The sequence below is a fragment of the Abrus precatorius genome, unplaced genomic scaffold, assembly GCF_003935025.1.
Source record: "Abrus precatorius isolate BTA unplaced genomic scaffold, Abrus_2018 Scaffold4, whole genome shotgun sequence".
In the NCBI taxonomy this organism is placed as follows: domain Eukaryota; kingdom Viridiplantae; phylum Streptophyta; class Magnoliopsida; order Fabales; family Fabaceae; genus Abrus; species Abrus precatorius.
In genome coordinates this window covers 4,026,224-4,049,494 of record NW_020874384.1, presented here as the reverse complement: position 1 = coordinate 4,049,494, position 23,271 = coordinate 4,026,224, and the positions used below count along the sequence as shown (strand labels likewise).

At 32.4% G+C, this 23,271-nt stretch overlaps 2 protein-coding genes across 2 annotated transcripts; both read left to right on the top strand.

The window, feature by feature from the left end:
* Positions 1 to 2,085: 2,085 nt before the first annotated feature.
* On the top strand, positions 2,086 to 4,412 carry LOC113865787 (pentatricopeptide repeat-containing protein At2g21090). The gene has a single exon (XM_027500532.1). The coding sequence runs from the start codon at positions 2,303 to 2,305 to the stop codon at positions 4,112 to 4,114; it is 1,812 nt and encodes a 603-aa protein (XP_027356333.1). The 5' UTR covers positions 2,086 to 2,302; the 3' UTR covers positions 4,115 to 4,412.
* Positions 4,413 to 5,606: 1,194 nt separating this feature from the next.
* LOC113865759 (PI-PLC X-box domain-containing protein DDB_G0293730) lies at positions 5,607 to 6,677 on the top strand. Its single transcript, XM_027500497.1, has one exon. The coding sequence runs from the start codon at positions 5,718 to 5,720 to the stop codon at positions 6,669 to 6,671; it is 954 nt and encodes a 317-aa protein (XP_027356298.1). The 5' UTR covers positions 5,607 to 5,717; the 3' UTR covers positions 6,672 to 6,677.
* Positions 6,678 to 23,271: the final 16,594 nt, after the last annotated feature.

Genomic DNA, 23,271 nt, shown 5'->3' with positions numbered 1-23,271 from the left:
CCTTCACAAAAGTGAAGCCTAACCAAATAAAAGAAGCCAGAATCAACATCCAAAATTCAAATCAAGTTCCACCGTTCCACTTGCGATAGCATATAGAAAGAGTGTGTCACCCCTCCATCACCTTAACATGCTACACTCATGTAAGGGGGAGATGTTCCCACCAACATTCAAACGATAAACATTTTCAAGCACGGTGCTATTGTCAATGGTGAGTGATGTCTACTTTTATTTCGTATTCTCTTACTTTGTCCACGTTCATTTCACATGATGAAAAATAAGTTTTCCTTGTCAACTTTTTCTTTATAAATAATAAAAAATAAATTTAGTATAAATTATTTTAAAAAGTATTTTTTTAATAATTTATCTTTCAAAAAATATTAAAAACAAACAAAAGCATGATTCAGGCGACATATAACTGATTTCCTTCAAATAAAACCCCATAATTCAGTATGGGGCACAGAAAAGCTTTCATTAGGATATTGGGCCCACTATAATATAAAAAATATTGTTGATTTGATTGACATTATTTCCATAAAATTTGCATGTAACAGTATTTTTATTTTAATTAAGATTTTACAAAATAAGAGTACATAAAAAAACATCATTATTATTAAACAAAGGTAAAATAACATATTTTAAGAAATAATCATTATTATTTCAAATATAATATTGTTTTTTCATTTTTAGTCTATGTAATTTTTTTGGTTTGGTTTTAGGCTAACTTAAAAAAACGCGATTTAATTAATCCTCGTTGTTAATGGCCTTCTATTATAATATTTATATTTTCATATATTTTTTAATCTTTTTCAATCACATTATTAATATTTTTTTAATCTATTTCTTCCTTTCACTTTCACTTTCACTTTCACTTCACAATAGATATATGGGTTTGAAGATATGATATTCCTTCTACTATTGAGCAACGATGGGATAAACAAAACATTACATCACCATTAGCACATGACACGTAAATTACTCTCACGACGTCATTAGCCCTTTCTAGTTTCTCCTTTACTCCTCGAGTCACCTTATCATTTGTATTAAATTTCAATCAGTTGTGATTTATAACATTCCTCTTGTGTTTGAGTTGGATGTGATCGGGGAAAATTCTTTTGCCCAAGTGTTAAAATCACTAAACTTCAAATGTTAATTATGGAGTGAAGTTGAGATCATTCAGCCCACTTTTCTACCCTTCTGTTGAGTTGAAAGCAAATTAAGAGTTTTTACGTTGAACCTAAACCTAAACTTTCTTAAATACCTCTGACACTGTTGGGAGTGTTTTCTAATTACTATTTACTGTAAGGAGGATAATAGTTTTGACTGTTTAGGCGTAGTTTCAGAAAGATATGTTAGCTAATTTGAGCTGCTGAAACCCTTTCTCGTGTCAATATTTTGGGGTGGGGTGGGTGTTTATTTTAAAAAATAAAAATTAAATTTAATATATAAATTACATAATTTTTTAATTAAAAATATATTATTTTCTCTTTTTTCTTTTAAATTTCCTCTCACATTAGTTATTCAAAAATAATATATTTTAAATTTTAGATATAGTGTTCATTTAGTTCAAAATTTAATCAAATTAATTTTAGTTATATTTTTATTAAAATATGTGTTTTGTATTAGAGAGTAAAAAAAATACACATGTACGAGGCTTAACTTATTTAGACGTTATATGACTTTCTAAATAAACATTTTAACTGTAAAATGAGTCAATTATATATATTTGATTCAACATTAGTTAATTAAAATTTTATATATATATATATATATATATATATATATATATTGAATATTCGTTATATAGCAAATTTAAAGAATAATTTTTTGGGGTCACATACACATTCTCCTTTTCACATGTGCATGCCTCTTATTTTTATGACACATTTAAAAAAAAATTATATCAAATTAAACTAATATTTTCTCCATTAATTACTCATTATACAGAATATTTATTCTATTCCCTTTATTTAATCAATATTTAAATTTCTTCAAGATATAACAATGTAATTATAATTTTTAAAAAAATATTTAATTGATTAATTTAATTTAATTTAATTTTTCTTTTTCCATTGCTGTGGGCTTGCGGTTAATGCGGTTCGGTTGAAGGATGGCGCAGCCAGTGGTGTTGACCCTCATTGGTTTCACCAAGATCCACCGTCCATGGTGGCCGGACCTAGCTTAACGAATCCAATAATCTTCCCTCCAATTCCGATTCCGATTCCGATTCATCGTCACAGACATAGATGATGAAGTTGTTAAAGTTCCAGCTACACACTTCGCATTCACATGGTCTTTCTCTCCAATGCCAATGCCATCTCCATCGTTCCCAACCCTCAAACGCTTCAAATACTCCAACCTTTGCATCGCAAAGCCCCTTCTCTCTAACTCTTCCCTTTCCGAAACCGTTTCTTCTCTCGACCTTTTCCGCCTCAAGGGCATTCGCTTACCCTCTCGCGTTCTCGCCACCCTCCTGCGTCAGTGTTCCAAAACCAGGTCTTATCGAGAGGGAAAGTTGGTTCACCTCCATTTGAAGCTCACAGGTTTCAAACGCCCTCCACCGCTTTTAGCTAACCATTTGATATGCATGTACTTCAGCTGCGGCGATTTCGTTCAGGCACGCAAGGTGTTCGACAAAATGGAGGTGAGAAATTTGTACACTTGGAACAATATGCTTTCTGGATATGCTAAATTGGGCATGATGAAGCAAGCTAGGAGCTTCTTCTATCGAATGCCTCAAAGGGATTATGTGTCTTGGAATACGATGGTGACTGGGTATGCACACAGTGGCAGATTTGGTGAGGCTTTGAGATTTTATGGACGGTTTAGGAGATTGTCTATTGGGTATAATGAGTTTAGCTTTGCCGGTGTATTGATTGTTTGTGTAAAATTGAAAGAGCTTGAACTTTGTAGGCAGATCCATGGGCAGGTTTTAGTTATCGGGTTTTTATCCAATGTGGTTATATGCAGCTCAATTGTTGATGCTTATGGCAAGTGTGGGAAGATGGATGATGCTAAGAGATTATTTGATGACATGACCGTGAGGGATATTCCTGCATGGATGACATTATTTTCGGGTTATGCTGCATGGGGGAACATGGAATCAGCTGCTGAATTGTTTATTCAGATGCCTAAGGAGAATTCTTGTTCGTGGACATCATTGATCAGTGGTTATGCTAGAAATGGTCAGGGTCATGAAGCACTTGGAGTGTTTAGAAAGATGATCAGGCATCAAGTTAGACCTGATCAATGTACATTCAGTAATTGCCTCTTTGCTTGTGCCACTATTGCTTCACTGAAGCATGGGAAACAAATACATGCGTTTTTGGTGCGAAATAACATCAAACTTAATACTACTCTCATTAGTGCAATTGTTGACATGTATGCAAAATGTGGAAGCATAGAAACTGCCAGGCGAGTTTTTAATTTCATTGGAAATAAGCAAGATGTAGAGTTGTGGAACATGATGATATCAGCTCTGGGTCACTATGGCTATGGTATAGAAGCAGCTATGATGCTAAATGATATGCTAAGATCAGGAGTGAAGCCAAATAGGGCTACTTTTGTTGTCATTCTTAATGCTTATTGTCATTCAGGTCTTGTTCAGGAAGGGCTTCAGTTTTTCACGTCCATGACTTGTGAGCATGATGTTGTCCCTGACCAAGGACACTATGCATGCTTAATTGATCTTTTGGATCGAGCTTGGTATTTTAAAGAATCAGTGAAGGATCTGCAAATGATAGATTGTAATCCAGGGAACCATGTTTGGAATTCTTCAATTGGTGTATGTAGAATGCATGGAAATACATATTATGGAAGAGAAGTAGCTGCATTCCTTATTAAATTGCAGCCGCTCTCCTCTGCTGCCTACACATTACATTCAAGTATATATGCTGCACTTGGGAAAGGGAAACTGGTTGAGAAAACCAGACATATTTTGGATGAGAAATGTGTGAGGAAAGATCAGGCCATTAGTTGGATTGAAATTGATAATAAAGTTCATACTTTCACCGTATTAGATGGGTCACACCCTCTGAAGGAAACAATATACTCATCTTTGGGGCACTTGAGTAACCACATGGAGGACCATGCCCCATTACTTAGCTTCCAAATGTGAAAGTTAGAGAAAAATTTTTTTCTGGTAGATCATTTTTTGTAGAGCAGGAATATATTTTCCATTTATTAAGTTTTTATTCTTTTTCTTTTTTACTTTCTCTTTACTGATCCTAGATTTTGCTGAGTTTAACTTCCACGTTGGTATACTTAAAAGATGTTGCCTCAAAGGAAAACTGAGGAATGAGAACAGGGGTGGGTAGAACCAAAGAAGACAGTTCATTTTCATGAATGAGTTTTTGCTTCCTTTTCTTACCCATTATTTTGTTTGTATTTTTCTCCAACGGAATAAAATAAGAAAATTTCCCCTATCAATGATTTCCCTTCTTATTTTTTCGAAGCACACGTCTTCCCTTAATGCTTGGAATGTTTGTCATGGGAACTTGAATGCTTATTGTGAAATTAAATATCGAAGTCCTAGTGCTAATCGGTGGAAGATTTCACGTTGTTCTAGTTAACAAATATTCATCCTACGTTGTGATTTATGCAAGGCTCAGGGAATTGAATTGGATTCCTTATGATGATTTTCCCCCCTATAGGAGTGGGAGCTTACTAAGCATTAATACATCTTTCATTAACTTGATATTTTTTTTCTTGGTGGGCTAACATATCCAAAGATAACGTTTTTTCTGCAATAATATGCACAATTGTCAAAGAAAAAGCATCAAGTTCTTTACATTCCTTTAATTTACGTTATGAACCTACAATTTGATCCATGCAGAGGATGTAGAGGTAAACAACTGAAGACTACTTGCTTTATGGTTAATGAGATGTTCTTGTTGAATCTACATAACGTAGCAGTGGGCAAACATGATGAGCAGAAAACAAAACTAAGCGAGACAAACCACACTAGAATCAGAGTCATGACAAGGATTCATCATCACACCAAAACCAGATGGTAAAACTTAGAACAGATGAGCTCTGGTTTTGATATGAAGTTTGAGGCTCTCGTTTGCAAGTTACGAGAAAATCTGGAAGAGATTCTCTCTAAATAGCCTACACTACTAATATCCACGTCTCTAATTGAAATAAAATCCAATTCATTAGTTTGTTAATGCCGTCAAGGAGAAATATTAATGGCCGATCAAAAAATTGAATTGGTAAAATGTTTAATTTTTGACACGCGATCATTAAAATAAAACGATTGTAACAACTAACGAAAAAGCCAACATGCCAAGTGAATAAACAAAAAACAAATACCAAGTCAGAGAAGCTTCAAAAACCATACAAGTGGACCACCAATGACATATCTCGATTATAACTCCTTGCCAATAATTAGAGCGAAGTTTCCCACGACGTTAAAGACAACAACAGGCTTATAAAGGCGTACTTCCTAAACCAAAAGCCAAAGTCCTCTCCTCAGAGATAACCAAAAACAAATTGAGTGAAGAAATCATTTCATATTTCTCAACCTTTGTCCAATTCATCAAGTTTATTCCATTGATTTAAAAACAAAAAAACCATTCTGACGATACCATGCATTATTATAATAAATCCCAGTCCCACCAACCAAGTCATTACCTACAACATCCAACTCCAACAAAAGACAGAATCAAAGAAGAGAAAGAACTAGGAATTCCTCCTTTCCCTCTCCTCGTCTTTGAAAGATGGGTGCTGAGGTATCAAAACAAGTTGAGAGAAGAAAGGCAATCCACACACAAAAGAAAACTCTCTCTGATCTGAAACGCTCTGGACAAGACTTCCCTGGCTCTGATTACCATCCCTTAGACAGAAAAAACTGGTTGTCTGAACTCAACCCAGAGAAAGTTGAGATAAAAAAGATTGTTTGGCCAGGAACCCATGATTCTGCTACCAACAAAATTGGCATCCCATGTATCACTCGTCCTTTTGCTCAATGCCAATCCTTGTCCATCTATAATCAGCTTGTCATGGGCACAAGGATCATTGACATTCGTGTCCAAGAGGATCGCAGGGTGTGCCATGGAATCCTCCTCACATACAGCATCGATGTTGTCATCAAAGACATAAAAAAGTTCTTGTCAGAAACACAATCCGAGATCATCATCTTCGAGGTAAGAACCGAGTTTGGCCACGATGACCCACCTGAATTCGACAAGTACCTTCAGGATCAACTGGGGGATTACCTTGTTCCTCAGGATGAAAACCTCTTCGACAAGACCATTTCACAGGTGTTACCAAAGAGGGTTATCTGCGTTTGGAAGCCGAGAAAATCGCCACACCCTCAGGCTGGGAGTTCCCTTTGGAGTGAAGGGTATCTGAGAGATAACTGGATCAACACTGATTTACCATCAACCAAGTTTGATAGCAACATGAAGCATTTGAGCGAGCAACAACCTGTTACGTCCAGAAAGTACTTCTACAGGGTGGAGAACACGGTTACACCTGTTGCAGATAACCCTGTGGTGTGTGTGAAACCTGTCACTGAACGCATTCATGGCTATGCAAGGCTCTTCATTAGTCAGTGCTTCTCCAAAGGTTGTGCAGATAGGTTGCAGATTTTCTCTTCGGATTTCATAGACAAGGATTTCGTTGATGCATGCGTTGGACTCACCCGTGCCAGGGTTGAGGGTAAAGCCTAGATTTGTTGCCTCTATAATGTTCATAACTCAATTATCGATGGTTCTGTCTGATTTATGTACTTAGACATTGGTTGATGGTAAACGAGAGTAAACTTGTTTGAAAATTCTGATGTGGAAATAAACATTGGTTAGTATTGTAGTGTCATATATCAAATTAAATTCGTTGCTTTTAATGTATACTTGTGAAAAGAATTATTCATTCATTTCGTTTTCATGGTTCATACCTTAAACCGTAACTAGGATCAGAGAACGGTAATTGGCTAGACAAGAAGGAACTTTATGTTTGGAGTTGATTTTGTCCTTCACAAAATTCTAGATGTGTACTCAAATCCTTTGGTGACATCAATGTCTTCTTTGGTTAGTTTTGGTTGACAAATACAGTAGTGGGAATGTGTTGTTCTACAAGACAAATTAAGCTGCGATAATTCTATATTATTATCTATATTTTTAAAATGTGACAATCAATCGATCATAGCGCATCAAACTCGTAGTCTTTGGAACATTGTTACGATTGAGTTTATTATATTACCAGAAAAAGTTAGACCCAATGGAACAACGAAACTATCCATACACACGCTATTTTAATCTTACACGTTTTGTTTTGAGGTTGGTATTAAGCAATGGCGTGGCTGTCATGTAAAGCCATTAAAGAAGGGGAATGATACTCTTACAACTAATGCATACAGAAGTTATTGGAAACTGTTAAGTGCATCAAGGGCTTACAAGTTACAAAAGTTCTTTGATAAAATTAAGGCATGATTAATTAATAAATGATACTTTTTATTTTAATTTCGAAGTGATATTAGACTTCAGGTGTGTTTGATGCATAACATAGCAGAACAACATAGGACGATTAACTGAGTCATAACACAACTTTTTGTGTAGTCTATTGTTAATGATTGGGTTGATACAAGAAATTTTGTGCCACATTGTGTTTGAGCAGACAAGATTATTTTTTTGTGCTATACTTAATTTATCTCACTTTTGTGTTGCTCGGATTCACTTGTAAAATCAAATAATTTTCTTTTGCTATTTAAGCCTTCAAGTTTTTATTAATCAAACAAACCACGTATGAACTTGAAAAGAATCTGTGCTATTTTGCTGGTTACTATTGTTATTAGTTGTAACTAAAATCATATAACCAATGGAATTTAAGTCTAGCAGAATGAGCTAATCCTTCACAAAATGGTAAATTATGATGCGAATCCGTATAAGGAAAGTGACCATATTTAGTATTTAATTATGGCTCGCTTGGGAGAAATAAATAAAAAATAAAAAAATTTAAATACGAACAAGGGAATGACTAATCTCTGACAATGTGGCAAAATATGATTTAGATTTTTAATGTTTAACCCTACTATAAACATTATTTTTCTTATAAAAGATACCCATAGAAAAAAACATTGATTTTATAAAATTAAAACAAATTCAAAAATATAAATTCTATGTTGTTGAGTGGCTATTTATTTATTAAAACCAAACGGATAATAGCTGTCAGTAAAGCTTTATATTAGAGTGTCTGACTATATGTGTGCGCGCAAAACTTATGAATGATTATCACTTGTTATAAGCAATCATTATTTATTTTTAATAATGATACTTCTTAATCATTTGAATCTTCCCAATCCAAGAAGGTTCATGCAGGCATGGTTTTTCGCCACAGTGCTTTAAAAGCAGAAATTGGAAGAGTCATTGAATTGGATTTAGTAAAATGAATTACCAAGAAGTTGCGTATGAATTTTATGCACGAAAGACAACAAGTGTGAAAATACCTCTGGAATAAGAACAAATTGCTACAAAGCAAATCCAATCATTCAAAAATATTAGTGCCAATCAGTAATGAGCTGCTTATTTAATGGTTCAACAATTGGACAAGGAAAATGTTTTGTATACTATTACAAGTAGAGATTTAATCTTAATATGCATGATTGATAATATCAACATATAATTTTTATTTAATAACTAAATCATTAAAATTTAATGTTTATAAATAATTATTAAACAATATAATTCTGATAATAATTTGTTTTAGATTAACTTGAATTTTCCTTTTCTTTTTTATATTTAAGGTTTTTTTTGTAAGTGTCTTATTTTGCGAGAGGAATATTTTATATTAGAGTAAAAAAAAAATATCATTAAATCTTATTATAAATTATTAGTTTAAAATATATGAGTCACGTGAATAATGATATATATATATATATATATAAAATTCAAATTTCTCATATTATATAGAGAGAGATGGAAAAATAGAACTCGCCAGATAAATAGTTGATAAGTATTATTGAAAAATAGTGGGGACAAAAAAGTCATAAACAGATGAGGGAACAAAATAAATTAAAACTTTAATGTCAATAATGGGGCATACACTTCTGGGCTCGATGAATGAATCTTGAGTTAGTCTTATAATATTTAGGTTAACCATAAAAGGGGTCTTATAACGTTTGGCTAGTAAAAAACAAAGAATTTGGAAGATAACCAAGTCAAGGGATAAGGATACATGTTGATTTGATGAGTTGTTATTATCCAAATAAAATATCAACACTTCGTATTAAGCGAACTATGTTAGAAACTAATTCATAATTATGCAAAAGCAAGATAAATTGTAAGTGGTATCTACTAGAAATAAAAGTTTTTATGTCGCTAGCTTCTTGAATTAGGAAATTAATTATTATTTTAGTCCTTAATTTTGTAAGTTTTTTTTTAAATTTTTTTCTCACTTAATAAAAAAATTATTTGTTTTTAAATTATTGAAAAATCTATCTCACTAATTTTTCTCATTAATAAATATTAATAATACTTAATAAAAGTATTTGCATAATTCATACTCATTTGATGGTCAAACTAAAATCATGATAGATAAAATAAAAGGATTAAACAAGGGTGAGATATAATTATCATATCTAATATTTGATGCAAACATGATTAGAAATAAGGATACGATATAGATATAAATATGTAGAAAACAACAAAATTACTCTGTTATTTATATTTATTAATTTTATTTTTATAAGTTATTTATTTTTAATTTATAAAAATATATAAATAATTTAAAATATTTTTAAAATTTAAAAATATATAATAATTATTTAATTTTTAATATATTTTTAAAAATGTATAAAAATATATTAGTAGAGAAAGGAGAGGAAAAAGACAAGACAGAGAGGTAGTAAAATAAATTATAGGTAATTTAAAGAAAATAATTGTATCATTTTCTTCCTCTCCTAACTTAGTCATATTTTAAGAAAATTACACTAATTTAATAGGATGAGATAGATAATAGGATAAATTAATCCTATCCTTATAGCTCAAACAAATACTTAATTAAGAATAAATATGATAATAATCTTATCCGATTCATTTTTATTATAACCACTAAACAAGTATTAAATATCAACTTATTGTGTTGACTAAGTTAATATTGATGGACAATAATGGATATCAATGAAGATTTAGAACAACTAAAAAAATGACAAGTTAAAAGATTTTGTAAAAAGAGTTGAGTTTGAATATAAATTTAAAAAATTATGTGATATCTTTTAGAATATGCACATTACTTAATTATCAATTTAAAAATTAACATATTAGATAAATAATTGAATTAATTATTATTGATGTTAACTTATTTAGGAAGTAGCATAATATATTTAAGTTAAGAATTAAAATAAAATCTATATAATATTAAGAACAAAATTAAAAAAGACCTACAAACTTAATGAGTAAAGTGGTTACTTATTTTTGAAATAAAATTTCATTTATTTATTATAGGATAAATAAGAAATATGACATTAAGGTAAATGACGGTGAATCATCATTTGGAGATGTAGCAGTAAATCCAACAATTGTGGGCGCATGCAAGAATAACATAGTGTGGGTAACAAATTCAAGTTAGAAGGATTTCGTGTGGGGCCACTAGGGGATATATGTTATTAGTCAGAGGGAATTAGGTGTGAAATGAGTGATTTCTAATTCTCCTCTGTATGATCTGTACTCCATTGTCATTTTCTTTTTTTTGTACTGTTACTTTTCATGGCAGCCAAACCACCATTAAGGATGTGAATGGGATAGGTCAGGCTAGGCCGGAGGTTAAATGGGCCTAGCTTACTACATAAAAATAGAGCCTAAGCCTAGGCTTATTACCTAATATAAGCTAAAATTTTAGGCTTAGTCTGATCTTTTTAGAAGTCTGACCTGACCCAATAGTATACTTAGTAGCTTATTTAACAATAAGACATTCAAATAACACTAATAATTTAAATTTAATAGGCCAGTAGGCCAATGAACTAGTAACCAATGGGCTAGCAAGCCAAAAGACCTATTATTAGTAAAATAGAAATATATGATAAGTAATTATATTTAAATATTATGTTAAGCAAAAAAAAAAAAAAAACACACACACACACACATAAATGGCTTCCCAGATATCATATCTCAAAATGACCATATTCAATAACTTAACAAAATTTAATATCTCAAATAATCCAAAAAGTAACGTCATATTATGTAATCTCAAATATCAAGCTAAAAATTAAGATGCTTATTATGAATAAATAAATAAGTAATTAATGTAGCAAATAGAAGTTGTCATAAAGATTTAAAAACAATTTCACAACAAGAAAAGGTAAGATTTGCATTCTTTTCCATAATGAGATAATCCATATAATTATATTAGGGTTATCAAATAGTAATTTTCAATGGGCAACTCTAAACATGTGATGACGCCACCACAAACAATCGCCGGTAACAACGAAGATAGAGGGGGGGAGTGGTACAACATGTAACTTTTGTTTTTGGATTATGCAGTCATGACTTTAAAGAATTATATTAGGGTTAAGAAGTTAAAAAGTATTTAAATTAAAAAGACTAGAATAAGAATTAGGAAAGAATGAATTCTAATAATGACTTGAGATATTTTAGAAATTAGACATAGTTTTAATTGATAGGTTTATTTTTTACAATAAGTTTTAATTTTGATATTCTAATAGTATAATTATAATTATTATATTATTAAAGTATAAATATTAAACTATTTTATACATTACATATCATATATATATATATGGGAATTTCATGTGTTTGTATGTTTGAGTATATGATGATGTGTATTGGATGGTGGTCTGAATGCATGATATGAATATATGCGTATACGTGATATGAATGTGGATGCTGATTGTGCATTGTGCTTGGATGTGCTGAACTGGTTGGAAATAGGTTTAGTAGGTATTTCTGGGGTGTTCTCGCCGTAGCGAGAAGGCCCTAGGAGAAGGGAGTGAGACTATGGCTTTCTCGCTGTAGCGAGAGAGTGATAGTAAGGGGTGTATTTTTGGGTGCAGTCTCGCTGTAGCCAAATTTTGCAGAAACCACGGTGCAGTTTCCTCTAAGATTTTCGTTGTAGTGACAAGGGGTGTCGCTGCACCGAGAGTGTGTCGCTGTAGTAAGCATATGTCACGATCAGAGGGGTATTTGAAGGGTTTAGGGTTTGAAAAATTCATTTTCCATCCCTTCCTTTGAAATCCTTTCGATTCTCTTTACTCCCAACCCGTTCTTACTGATTAAATTGCCACCAAAGCCGTTTGGAAGTTAGATTAAAGGTTGAAATTGAGTTTGGAACGTTTGGAGGTAAGTTTATAAGTTAGAGTTTTCAGTTTCCCGTCTCTCCTTCTTGTATTCTCAGTTTCTCATGGGGATTTCCATGTTTTAGGGACGAAAATTAGTGTGGAGAGCAATTCTATCGTGAATTTTGTGAAGGGTCTTCATTCCAAGGTAAAGGGAGTTAATCTCAAATCCTAACCTCTCTTGGGTAGCTTAGAATGAGAAACCTTTAACTATTTTGGTAACTATCTAAAGATAATTTGTAATAAAGGCTTAAATAAAACTGTTTTTGAAATAACACTACGATTTTTACAAAGCAAATATTATTGAGAGTAGTGAAGATTTGTTATTTGATGCTTTTGGAATAATGGAATACGCTATACCTTAGGATAGACGACTTTATTATTATTATTGAAAAAATATGCATGCTGAATTGTACGATTAGGTTGAGTCCGGAGGTATCCAACCTCCGGCACATTATATTAATCAGTGTGATGTATGAACTATTTGAGAATTTTCTGTGTCATGTGTTTGTGGATGATTACGGTATGTAGATATTGGTTGAACTAGGTTGTAATGTAAAGTGTTAGAGTATTGTGAATGAATGAGTTGGTTGGTGGTTCCGTGATTTGCTGAATGTTGTGATGTTTGAAGCATGATATATTTATGTTGTTTGATAATTGGGTATGCCAAATAAGTGAAACCATATTATTGATAAGAGTGTTTGAATAATCTTAAATAAAGGAAAAGTTGTCTGCATGACGTGATCATAGTGTCACCGTGAGCGTGGCTGAGTGCAGTGAGCGCACATGTGAATGAATTAAGTGAAATGCTAGAAAAAGTGATTATAATACGAGAGTTAAGATAGAGGAATGGATGTGATTGCAATACAGGTATTGTGGTACGACCCAAGAAGGGTACTCATAATATATGTATTATAATACACCAAGTTATTTGGTCAAGACTCACATATTATGACACGTTGTCCTATAAAATGGTGTGAAAAAGAATGAGAAATGTTGGTAGTGAGTTTAGATAGCTAAGAGATACAACTAGGGATATAAAGTCCAAAAAAGATTTGAAAAATCTTAGGGAAATGAGGGTGGTGAATGTTAGTGTGAATAGTGCATAACGATTTGCTAAAAATGAAAACATTCACAGGCCACACACTTATTTTTTGACGAGACTCCTAACTATACCTTTGCTAAAAAGGGCTGTGTTGCTGTGTTGCTGCGGCTAACCAGCGGCTGTCTAAGTTGTGAAGTCCTTAAGGGATCCCAAAGAAGTTGAATATGAAATTGAAATGAATGTGAAAGTGCAATGTGTATGAATTGGTTTAGAAATTGTACAATCATAATATATGCATTGTAACATTACAATTGATGGTTATGATATATGTGTTGTAATACATCTACGTGTCATGACATATTAATCGACATGGTATAATACATGTATCATGATGTGTAGCTTAGTGATGGTAATTTGGATGATTGAATGTTAATTCTAATTTAATCCATGTTAAGTAATATTTTTAGTATAGTATATACATATAAGTACTTTGCTAATATTGAACTAGAGATTTAGTGGGGCAGAGGATACTCACTCTTACTAATATTTTCAGGTGATAAAAGTGAAGAGATAAAGGTGTTGGGCCCATCCTAGGATCATAATTCAAGGGTATTAGAAGGAAGACTGCTCTGTAGGGACTATTTGCAAAATTCTGTTGTTTTATCTAATTATGATTTGTGTTGATCAAAGTTTGTAAATGACTCTAATGTCAGATTTTATAATTTAAATCCTCGTACAAATTTTGGTGGTAAAGAATACTTAGGAAATGTTCTTAGTAGAAATCCGAAATTTATATGTATTAAAAATGAACTAAATGAATTGCTAGAAGTATTAAATTTTATTTGATTATTTCAAAGTTTCAAAGTTTTACCCTTGGAAGCTTGATTCTGTTTGTGAAATCTTTCGAAACTTTCATAAGAAGGAAAAATAAAATTTTATCTTTATTCTACTATTAATTCTATTGATAGAATTAAATTTATTTTTTAATTGCCATAAAAATATATTTATTCGAATAAAGAAATGAGAATGTTACGTATATCATTTTTTTTTGGAAAATTATATTTATATTTAATTGTTACAAATAAATAAATAAAAAGAAATTATAAAATAATATAATCATTTAATTAGGTTAGCCTAATAGGCCTGAAAGGATTTTTTATTAAAGCTTAAGCATGACCTCTTTATTTAAATATGTCTTCTCAAAAGTCTAAGCATGACCTTTTTAATAAACAAGCCGAGTTAGGTTAGGCCTTAAATAGGCTTGCCCATAAGTCCTTGACAGGCCACTTAACCCATTCTCATCCCTAACCATCATTAGGAGATATTTACATACTATATCAATAATACTTATAAAGAAGTCCTATACTTGTATTCTTTATACATTACAAATTGGTGCTTTTATTTTGTGATGGCGAAAAAAACATGCTTGAAAGAGCTCATCTCCAATGTCAAACAACTCATCTCAGATATTAAACTGATTCTGGAATGGATGGAAAGTTGCAATTAGGAGTATGGAATGCTATTCAAAAAGGTGAAATTAGCTATCAATCAATTGATAAGGCAAAAGTGTAATGCTAAATCAAATTTTGGGATATCTAAAGGAAAAATTGGTTTCTAATTCCCAATATGACAATTGATAAATAAACATTATAATAGGATTAGGTGTTAGAATTACCCAAAATGGTTGAGGTTAATGAGTCTATGAGTGAGTTCTTCCTTGATTGATGAGAAAAAAAACCAAAAATAGAGAGAGAACTCTTCCTGTCACCCTTCAGATTGTTTTACGTACATTGTCTCAATGGACAACAATTATTCTAAAGTGTTTAGGAGCAGGTGCCTCTCTGGTTATAACAAGATGTGTGTAACACCTTCATTTTCTTTATTCAAATAAACAAATTTTTATGGCAGATAGAAAATAAATTTATTTCTATTCATAGATTTAATAATAGAATCGAGACAGAATTTTTATATTTCCTTCTTAAGAAAGTTTCATAAAATTCTAAAAGAGTCAAGTTTCCAAGGGTAAAACTTTGAAACAATAAAATAAAACTTAACTTTACTTCTAGTAAATCATTTAGTTCATTTTGAATACATATAAATTTTGAATTTCTACTAAGAACATTTCCAAAATATTCTTTACAACTAAAATTTGCTCTAGGATTTAAATTCTAAAATCTGACATTAAAGTCATTTACAAACTTTTGATCAACGCAAATTATAATTAGATTAAAAATATAATTTCTCAAATGACTTTAGTCCCTACAAAGCATTCTTCCTTCTAACATCCTTAGATTATGATCCTAAGACAGACTAGACATATTTATCTCTTCACTTTCATTACCTGAAAATATTAGTAAGGGTGAGTATCTCCCGCCCTACTAAATCTCTTATTTAACTTAAGGAAATAATCATATATATAATATTGGAAATATTTTCCTATCATAGATAGAATCGACACTGACACTCAAATCATAAAATTCAATGTCACAACGGACTTAAGGCAACCAGTCAATCACATTTACAAACTTTCATAAGCTGTATTTTTCTACTAATTTATATGTTATAATACATGTATTATTCCACGTCAATCAATATGTCGTAATATATGTGTCCTAATCGCACCTATCGATGTATTATAACACATATAGTGCAACACATATATCACAACAATATCAACCGACATGTTACAATGCATATATTATAATCGTACGATTTCTACACTACTTTATACACCTCAGACTTTTACATGAATTTCATTTTCATATTCAATGCCCCTGGGATCCCTTGAGGACTTCACAATTTAGATAGCCACCGGTTAGCCACAGCAACACGGATACACGTGTGTCGACCCAACCCCTTCTAGCAAAGGTATACTCAGGAGTCTCGTCAGAAAATGAGTGTGTGGCCTGTGAATGCTTTCATTTTCAGCAAATCATTGTGCACTTATTCACACTTAGCATTCATCACCCTCATTTCTCCAAGATTTCACAAATCTTCTCCAAACTCTATACCTCAGTGTATCTCGATAGCTATCTAAACTCACCACCATTATTTCTCATTTTTTTTCCACACCCTTTTATAGGGTAACATGTCATAATACGTAAGTCTTGACCAAATAACTTAGTGTATTACAATACATATATTATGAGTACACCCTTTGGGTCGTACCACAATACCTGTATTGCAATCACATCTATTCCTCTATCTTGACTGTATAGCACCTTCCTTGGTTGATTTCGTATGTGAGTCTTCAATTTGAGATAAGAGGGGATTCTACCCTATCTCATTGTGCTTGAATGCTATGTAATTGCTATGCAATGTCATGTGGATGGCTTGGAATGTGTGTTAGGTAGAACTAATTAATTGTGGTGGAAAGAATGAATACAGTATAGTGTAATGAATGTTGAATAATGTGTATGATGGGATTAATTGATGAATGTGAATTATATTGAAAATGTTGTGTGTATGAAATTGGTGTATGTTAAATGTAACACGAATAAATGTGGGCATTTGTGCCGTGTACTGTGAATGAATGTGGACCTGTGTGTCATGTGTTGTGAATGAATACTGTATGTGACTGAAATGTGTGTGAAAGGGCATGTTAAATGCGGTTGTGAATATGCTAGGAATGGTTCAGTGATACACTAGAGGTATAGAGGATAGGGATGGTAGAAATATCTTGGGAAAGAGAGAGTAGTAGTGACACCAACAGTGAGCGTGGGTACATCACAGGCCACACATTCTCTCCTCCTGATTAGACCTCTGATCAACACCTTTATCAAGCGACTCGTGACCGCACATGTGGTATTCGTGATGTGGGAGTAACTGGCGATCATCCATGGTGTGAAACTGTGATCACAGTGAGCATGGCTAAATCCAGTGAGTGTATGTTTGTGTAAATTATTGTTGGTGCAGTAAACGCACCAGTTGTCTATTGAAAAGGAATACTTGAAAGTGTTGCATGTGATTGATTATAATTGATTAGAATATGTTAGAAAACATGTGGAGTATTTAAGGTGAGTCTCTATGTTTGTGTGTGTTGGGTAGTGTAGAGTACTCATCCTTATATTTATTTTTCAGGTAGCCAAAACGATCAACACCAGACTTAGTGAAGGGATGGATGAAACTGCTATAGGACCTATATTTTATTTTAAAATTTTGATGTAATTGAATAGGTCGTGTAACAGTTATTGATATAAACTTGTAATCCCTTATTATTTTGGAATACTTTGATGAAACCCTATGTTGGAAAATTAGATTTAAATGAAAATTTTATTGCCCCCATTTTGTGAAATTTATTATTCGAAATTAAATTTAAGGTTTAGTGGCACCGTGATTACATCACATATCGCACATAAAACCTTTTCTTTATTTAAGAATAGTCAAACACTCGTATCAATAAGATGGTTTCATTCATTTGACATACCTCAATTATCAAACAGTATAGATATATCATACTTCATAAATTAGCATTAATCAATCTCAACATGCTTCAATCATCAACAACATTCATAAAATCACAGAATCACCAACCATTTCACATATCAAACAATCAATACAATATGCCAGAGGTTGGACACCCCTGTACTCAGCCCAATCGTATAATCCATCACCCACATTTTCCTCGATAATGATAATAGGGTCATCTATCCTAAGGTTTGGTATCATCCCAACTACCTCCAAACAACGTTTGTTGACCAAAATCTTAGTATTCCTTCAAAAACGATTTTATTTACAGTCTTTATTACAAATTACATTTGGATAGTTATCAAATAGTTAATTTTTCCTATTTTAAGCTACCTAAGAGAGGTTAAGATTTGGGATTAACTCCCCTTACCTTGGAATGAAGACTCTTCACGAAATCTACAATAGGATAGCTCCTCATACGATTTTCATCCCTAAAACATTGAAATTCCCCATGAGAAACCGAGAATACAAGAAAGAGGGACGAGAAACCAAAAATCCTAACTAATAAACTTACCTCCAAGCATCCCAAACTTGATTTCAATCTTCAATCTAGCTTCTAAATGACTTTGGAGGCAATTTAATTGGTAAGAATGGGTTGGGAATCGAGAGAATCGAAAAGATTTCAAAAGGAATGATGGAAAATAAATTTCCTGAGCCCTAAACCCTTCAAATACCTATCTAATCGTGACACACTCACTACAGCGAGACACTCTCACTGCAGCGAGGCATCTCTCGCTACAGTGACGCCTTTTATCGCTATAGCGAAAATCTTAGATGAAATTGCACCATAGTTTCTATAGAATCTCGCTATAGTGAGATTGCACCCAGAAATGCATCCTTTACTGTCGCTGTCTTGCTACAGCGAGAAGGCGACGGTCTCATGCCTTCCTCCTAGGGCCTTCTCGCTGCAGCGAGACTGCCTTGCAGTTTACCCTCATCCTATATTCCCGACCAACCTCAATCAAACCAAGTCAACACTCACATATATTTATATATATACATATATATATATATATATATATATATATATTATATTATATACCTACTCACTTTACGATTAATTTATTATTACCAAATTCGGAGTGTTACAATGTGTCAAGTCTACCCACTATGGCTCAACCCAATAATAATTATAAAACCATATTTACTAATAATTGTAAATTTATTACGAATAAGTCCAATAACAATAATTATTTATAATATAGGCTAAACAACATTGTTTAATATTTTGACATCTAATTAATCTAGAATTTAATTAGAATTATACCAAAAATTGATTTATGTCTGTCCACACATAAAATATTCAACAACACCATCTCAACCATTTTAGGTACATAATGTGAAACTACACTTTCCTTAATTTGATGGTACTTGTAACATCTAAAAAAAATAAAACAATTCCAAACACTACTAGAGTGAAATAACACTTCATATTGGAGGGTAACTACATGTAGTGAATGGGAGAATTAACATGCACGATGTTCCTTTAATAATGTAATTTAAATTAATAGTAAAAGGACGCCTTAAATCAATCAATTTCAACCTATACTTAGAGAAATCTATCATTGAAGAGTCATAGTGCACTTCAATCCTTGTACAAGTATATCACTTAATACCACTAAAATTTGTCACATCCACTGAGCAAATATTCACATAAGTCAAAGTCATCCTTGGTGATTTCATAATGAATACTAAATACAATGGCAACTGGACAAACTATCTATGAACACTCAAATTTGTCCTGTTATTTTTATTTACTTTAAAATAAATAATCTAGCCAATTATAATAAAAACAAATTTTCAATCAACTCAATAAATTTTATTATTATTATTATTATTTTAAAAAATGCATATTATTTTATAAATGAAACCTACAAAAATATATCAAATATGGCAAAATAACATAAAAATACAAATTATAATTAAAATAAATCAGTTTTTTTAGGCTAAGATAAAATGCATATAAAAATCCTCTTTCAAAATAATTAAGTAATATGAGGAAATTCAATAATAGTAATAGTAGAATGATGTAACATAATTTTCATTTTCATAACCATTAAAAAACAAACAAACAAAAGACTAACGGAAAAACAATTTTTAAAAAATAATGATATAAAAGGACTGTTTTTGGTTTAGAAACGGGACTTTTTACAGGGAAACAGACTTTCTTTCCTAAGGCTTAAGAGGATAGACGATTTTCTTTTGAAGGATTAATCTTCTTCTTTTTTCTCTGGAAAAGGTTTTCACCTAAGGTTCTAGCATTTCCTCTTTCTGGGTTTACAATTGAAGTTTGGAGGACTTTGGTTACGGGGCTTTAGAAGGACTCTCAATATTTTGGATTTTTGTTGTTGTTATGTCTCCTGGCTTTGGATTTCGGGGAGCCAAATTTCTTCACCTTGGAGAACACACAAACTCATCAAAGCATGGGCAACAAGAAGATTAGAAAATAGGAAACAAAATCTTTAAGGGCTTCTTTTTGTTTTCGAAGGGATAAAAAGATTTGAGAAGGTTTCTTTCTTGGAGGCATTTTGGGTGGGAGGTCTTTTTTGTTATTAGAGATTCTCTCTCAGGAGGATGACATTTTTCTGGATCTCATACACCAACAGAGCACTGAGACCAAATGGAAAGAAATTTTTCGCTATGATAGTAAAAGCCTCATTTTAGTTTTGTTCTTTGAGTTTTCAACACAAACATCAAGAGAGGTTATCTTGAAGGGCTAGGTAAATTTCTAAGGCTTGATCTTTTCATCCCAACACTTTTATCAACTTACTCTTTTTTTTTCTTTTATGATTTATTCACTTAATTATATGATGTTGATTAATTTGTCATATGCACGATATCTTCACTTTTATGATTCTGGTAGATGCATTGTTGTTCTCATGATTCTTTTAGGCTAAAAAAATACTGCATATATTTATTAAGTCCAGAACTTGAGGAAGATTATAATCTAAGATTTGGTCTTCCGCCCATAGGAAGTACATGAATACATAGTACCTCTTATTAGATATTTTTTTTCCTATGTGTCTTCTGTCCCTTTTGCATATGCCAACGTTTGATTTCATGTTTCATACTTACCAAATATTTCTGCATTGCACCCAAGAAACTTTTTATTAAAATTTGAAATAGATATTGTACATATTAGTTTCTATATTATTTTCATAACACTGGTAACCACCAAGATTCACTTAAGATATGTCAACGAGATACAAAATCCATTTCTAGATTAATTAGATGGCCATTGAAATCAAAATAAATATTATCAAATTACGTCGCCATTATGGAACTAACTCTGAAGATATTGTTGCAAGTACATATGTCTTGTTTTTTTAGTTTTGGTTTCCTAGGCAATATGTTAAAAACATTGACATTTCCTCCATTATGTCATTACTTTAGTGAATGTATGTTTTTTGGATCTGGATCCTTTATAGTTTTGGAGGAAACTACAGCCTGCAATTTAAATTTGCTTAAGTGAATTTGGTAAAAAGTAATTTTTGCTTGAACCAACAAAATTTGCTTAAGCAAAAATTGCAAATTTTTTTCAAAACTTCATCTTCTTCTGCTCTAAACTACAGAAAAGTTGAAAACATTTGTTCAAGATTATGTGATAACACTTTATGGTCATACCACAAAACCTTAAGTGTTTCAAAATATGTAATAGTACAACTATAAGCAATTTCAAGAACAGACCCATCCTATAAGCAATTTCAAACCCATGGCTCAAAATAAAATTGCATAAAATGTTCCAATGGGATAGAATCTTCACTAGGGTTAGATTCCATCCAATTGAAGGAAGGTGACTCATTCCCTGCTAGGTGTTGAGGTGAGGGTGGCAACTCATTGTTGTTGTCTATCCATCAATAGTGGGAAGTGGTAAACAAGATGTAGGCTGAGGTGGTGGTGGTGATGGACGTCGTATAAAGAGTTCTTCTTCATTAGAGGATGAAAGGGGAACTCTAATAGGGTGGCAAGATACAGGTCGAATGGAAGACTCAATGACTGCTACATCCTTTTACTCAAGTTCAGGGGTAGGTTCGAGTCCAGGGTCCATTGTGGCTTTACCATGGTTTCTGTGGGTCTCAAGGGGTGGTGTATGGTTTGGAGGTTTTGGTGGGGAAATAGATGAGGAAAATGGGATATGCCATTCTGATTCGGGTAGAGGAATGGAGATCTCAGCCAAAATGTTGTTGTTTCAATAGGGCTTCTAACCTCGTCAGTCACGGACCCTATGCCCATGGTTACTAGACCTCTGAAGATATGCCAGTGAGTCTAAGACTCATACATCCACATCTCCTTCTCACTGTCCAATACCTAGATCTATGTTTGGTCGATGCTCATCTAAAATACATGCATACAAGGCAAGGTAAGAAAGAAAAAAAAAGAAAAAAAGAAAAGAAAACAATCCAGAGGGTGTCTTAGATAATAGAAATAACTCATATAATGATCATAATAAACACACAAGGGCAATTTAACAAGAATTTTCGTTTCATCTACGTAACAATACCATTTAAGGACCTATTGAATTACATCACATATTAGTATAAATTCAGATAATCTAAAAATGCAATGTACGTCACTCATAGTTTATACTTCCTCAAATTTTCACTGTCCCTCCAGTCAAAGCGATTAAAGGACTTTATCCCTTACTAAAATAGCATGGGTTTATTTCTGACTTCTCTTTTTTGACTTCTCTTTCAATTCACATGATCAAGGCAGTCTTTAGGAATGGGCCTGCCACAATCCTGGTAACAGGTGTCCATGTCAAGATTAGCAAAGACTCGTTAGCAATGTGACCCAGTCGCGGTGAACTACTCCACGCCATTGGGTCATTCCCCTCACTACCCCAAAGTCTTTCCATGAACCTAAACACAAGCATTTCACAGTTGTGCCAAACTGTTGCCTTAACTCTTCTTTTTCGTTCATGCAAATAATGAAGATGAGTAGTTATATAATTACATTATTTCCATCACAAAACCATACACGCTACATTAACAATAACAATAAGACCCAAACAAAATAGATATATGTATATAATCTACTATGCTAATATCCTTTGTATACATAATATTAAAATAATGCGTAATTATGGTCTATCCTAACGTATAGTTGGGAGGATAAAGATACTTCCTCTATGTGTGCTAGTCCATAGTATAGCCCAAGGTGGTTGGATTTTACAAGTAAGTACTTTGAGATACATCATATTCAATTTAAGATAAAAAAGACTAAGCCTAGAGTGTGGATGAAAGTGTGAACAGTGACTATTTCAATTTTTCTTTTGGTTTTCATTCTAATTCTCCTAGTTTAGTCATAGTCTCCTAAAATCCATTTCTCTAAGATTATACATTGTTATGTGCACTTATTTACTACTAATATTATAAAATGGTCCTTTTTAAAGTCTCTTTAAAACCACGAGAATTTGTGACTTAATAACCAATATTCAAAACCAAGAATAACAACCACAACAGTCCTACAAGTA

Excerpts from the sequence above, each read along its gene's own strand:
- LOC113865787 (XM_027500532.1), top strand. The coding sequence starts at position 2,303 with ATGCCAATGCCATCTCCATCGTTCCCAACCCTCAAACGCTTCAAATAC.
- LOC113865759 (XM_027500497.1), top strand. The coding sequence starts at position 5,718 with ATGGGTGCTGAGGTATCAAAACAAGTTGAGAGAAGAAAGGCAATCCAC.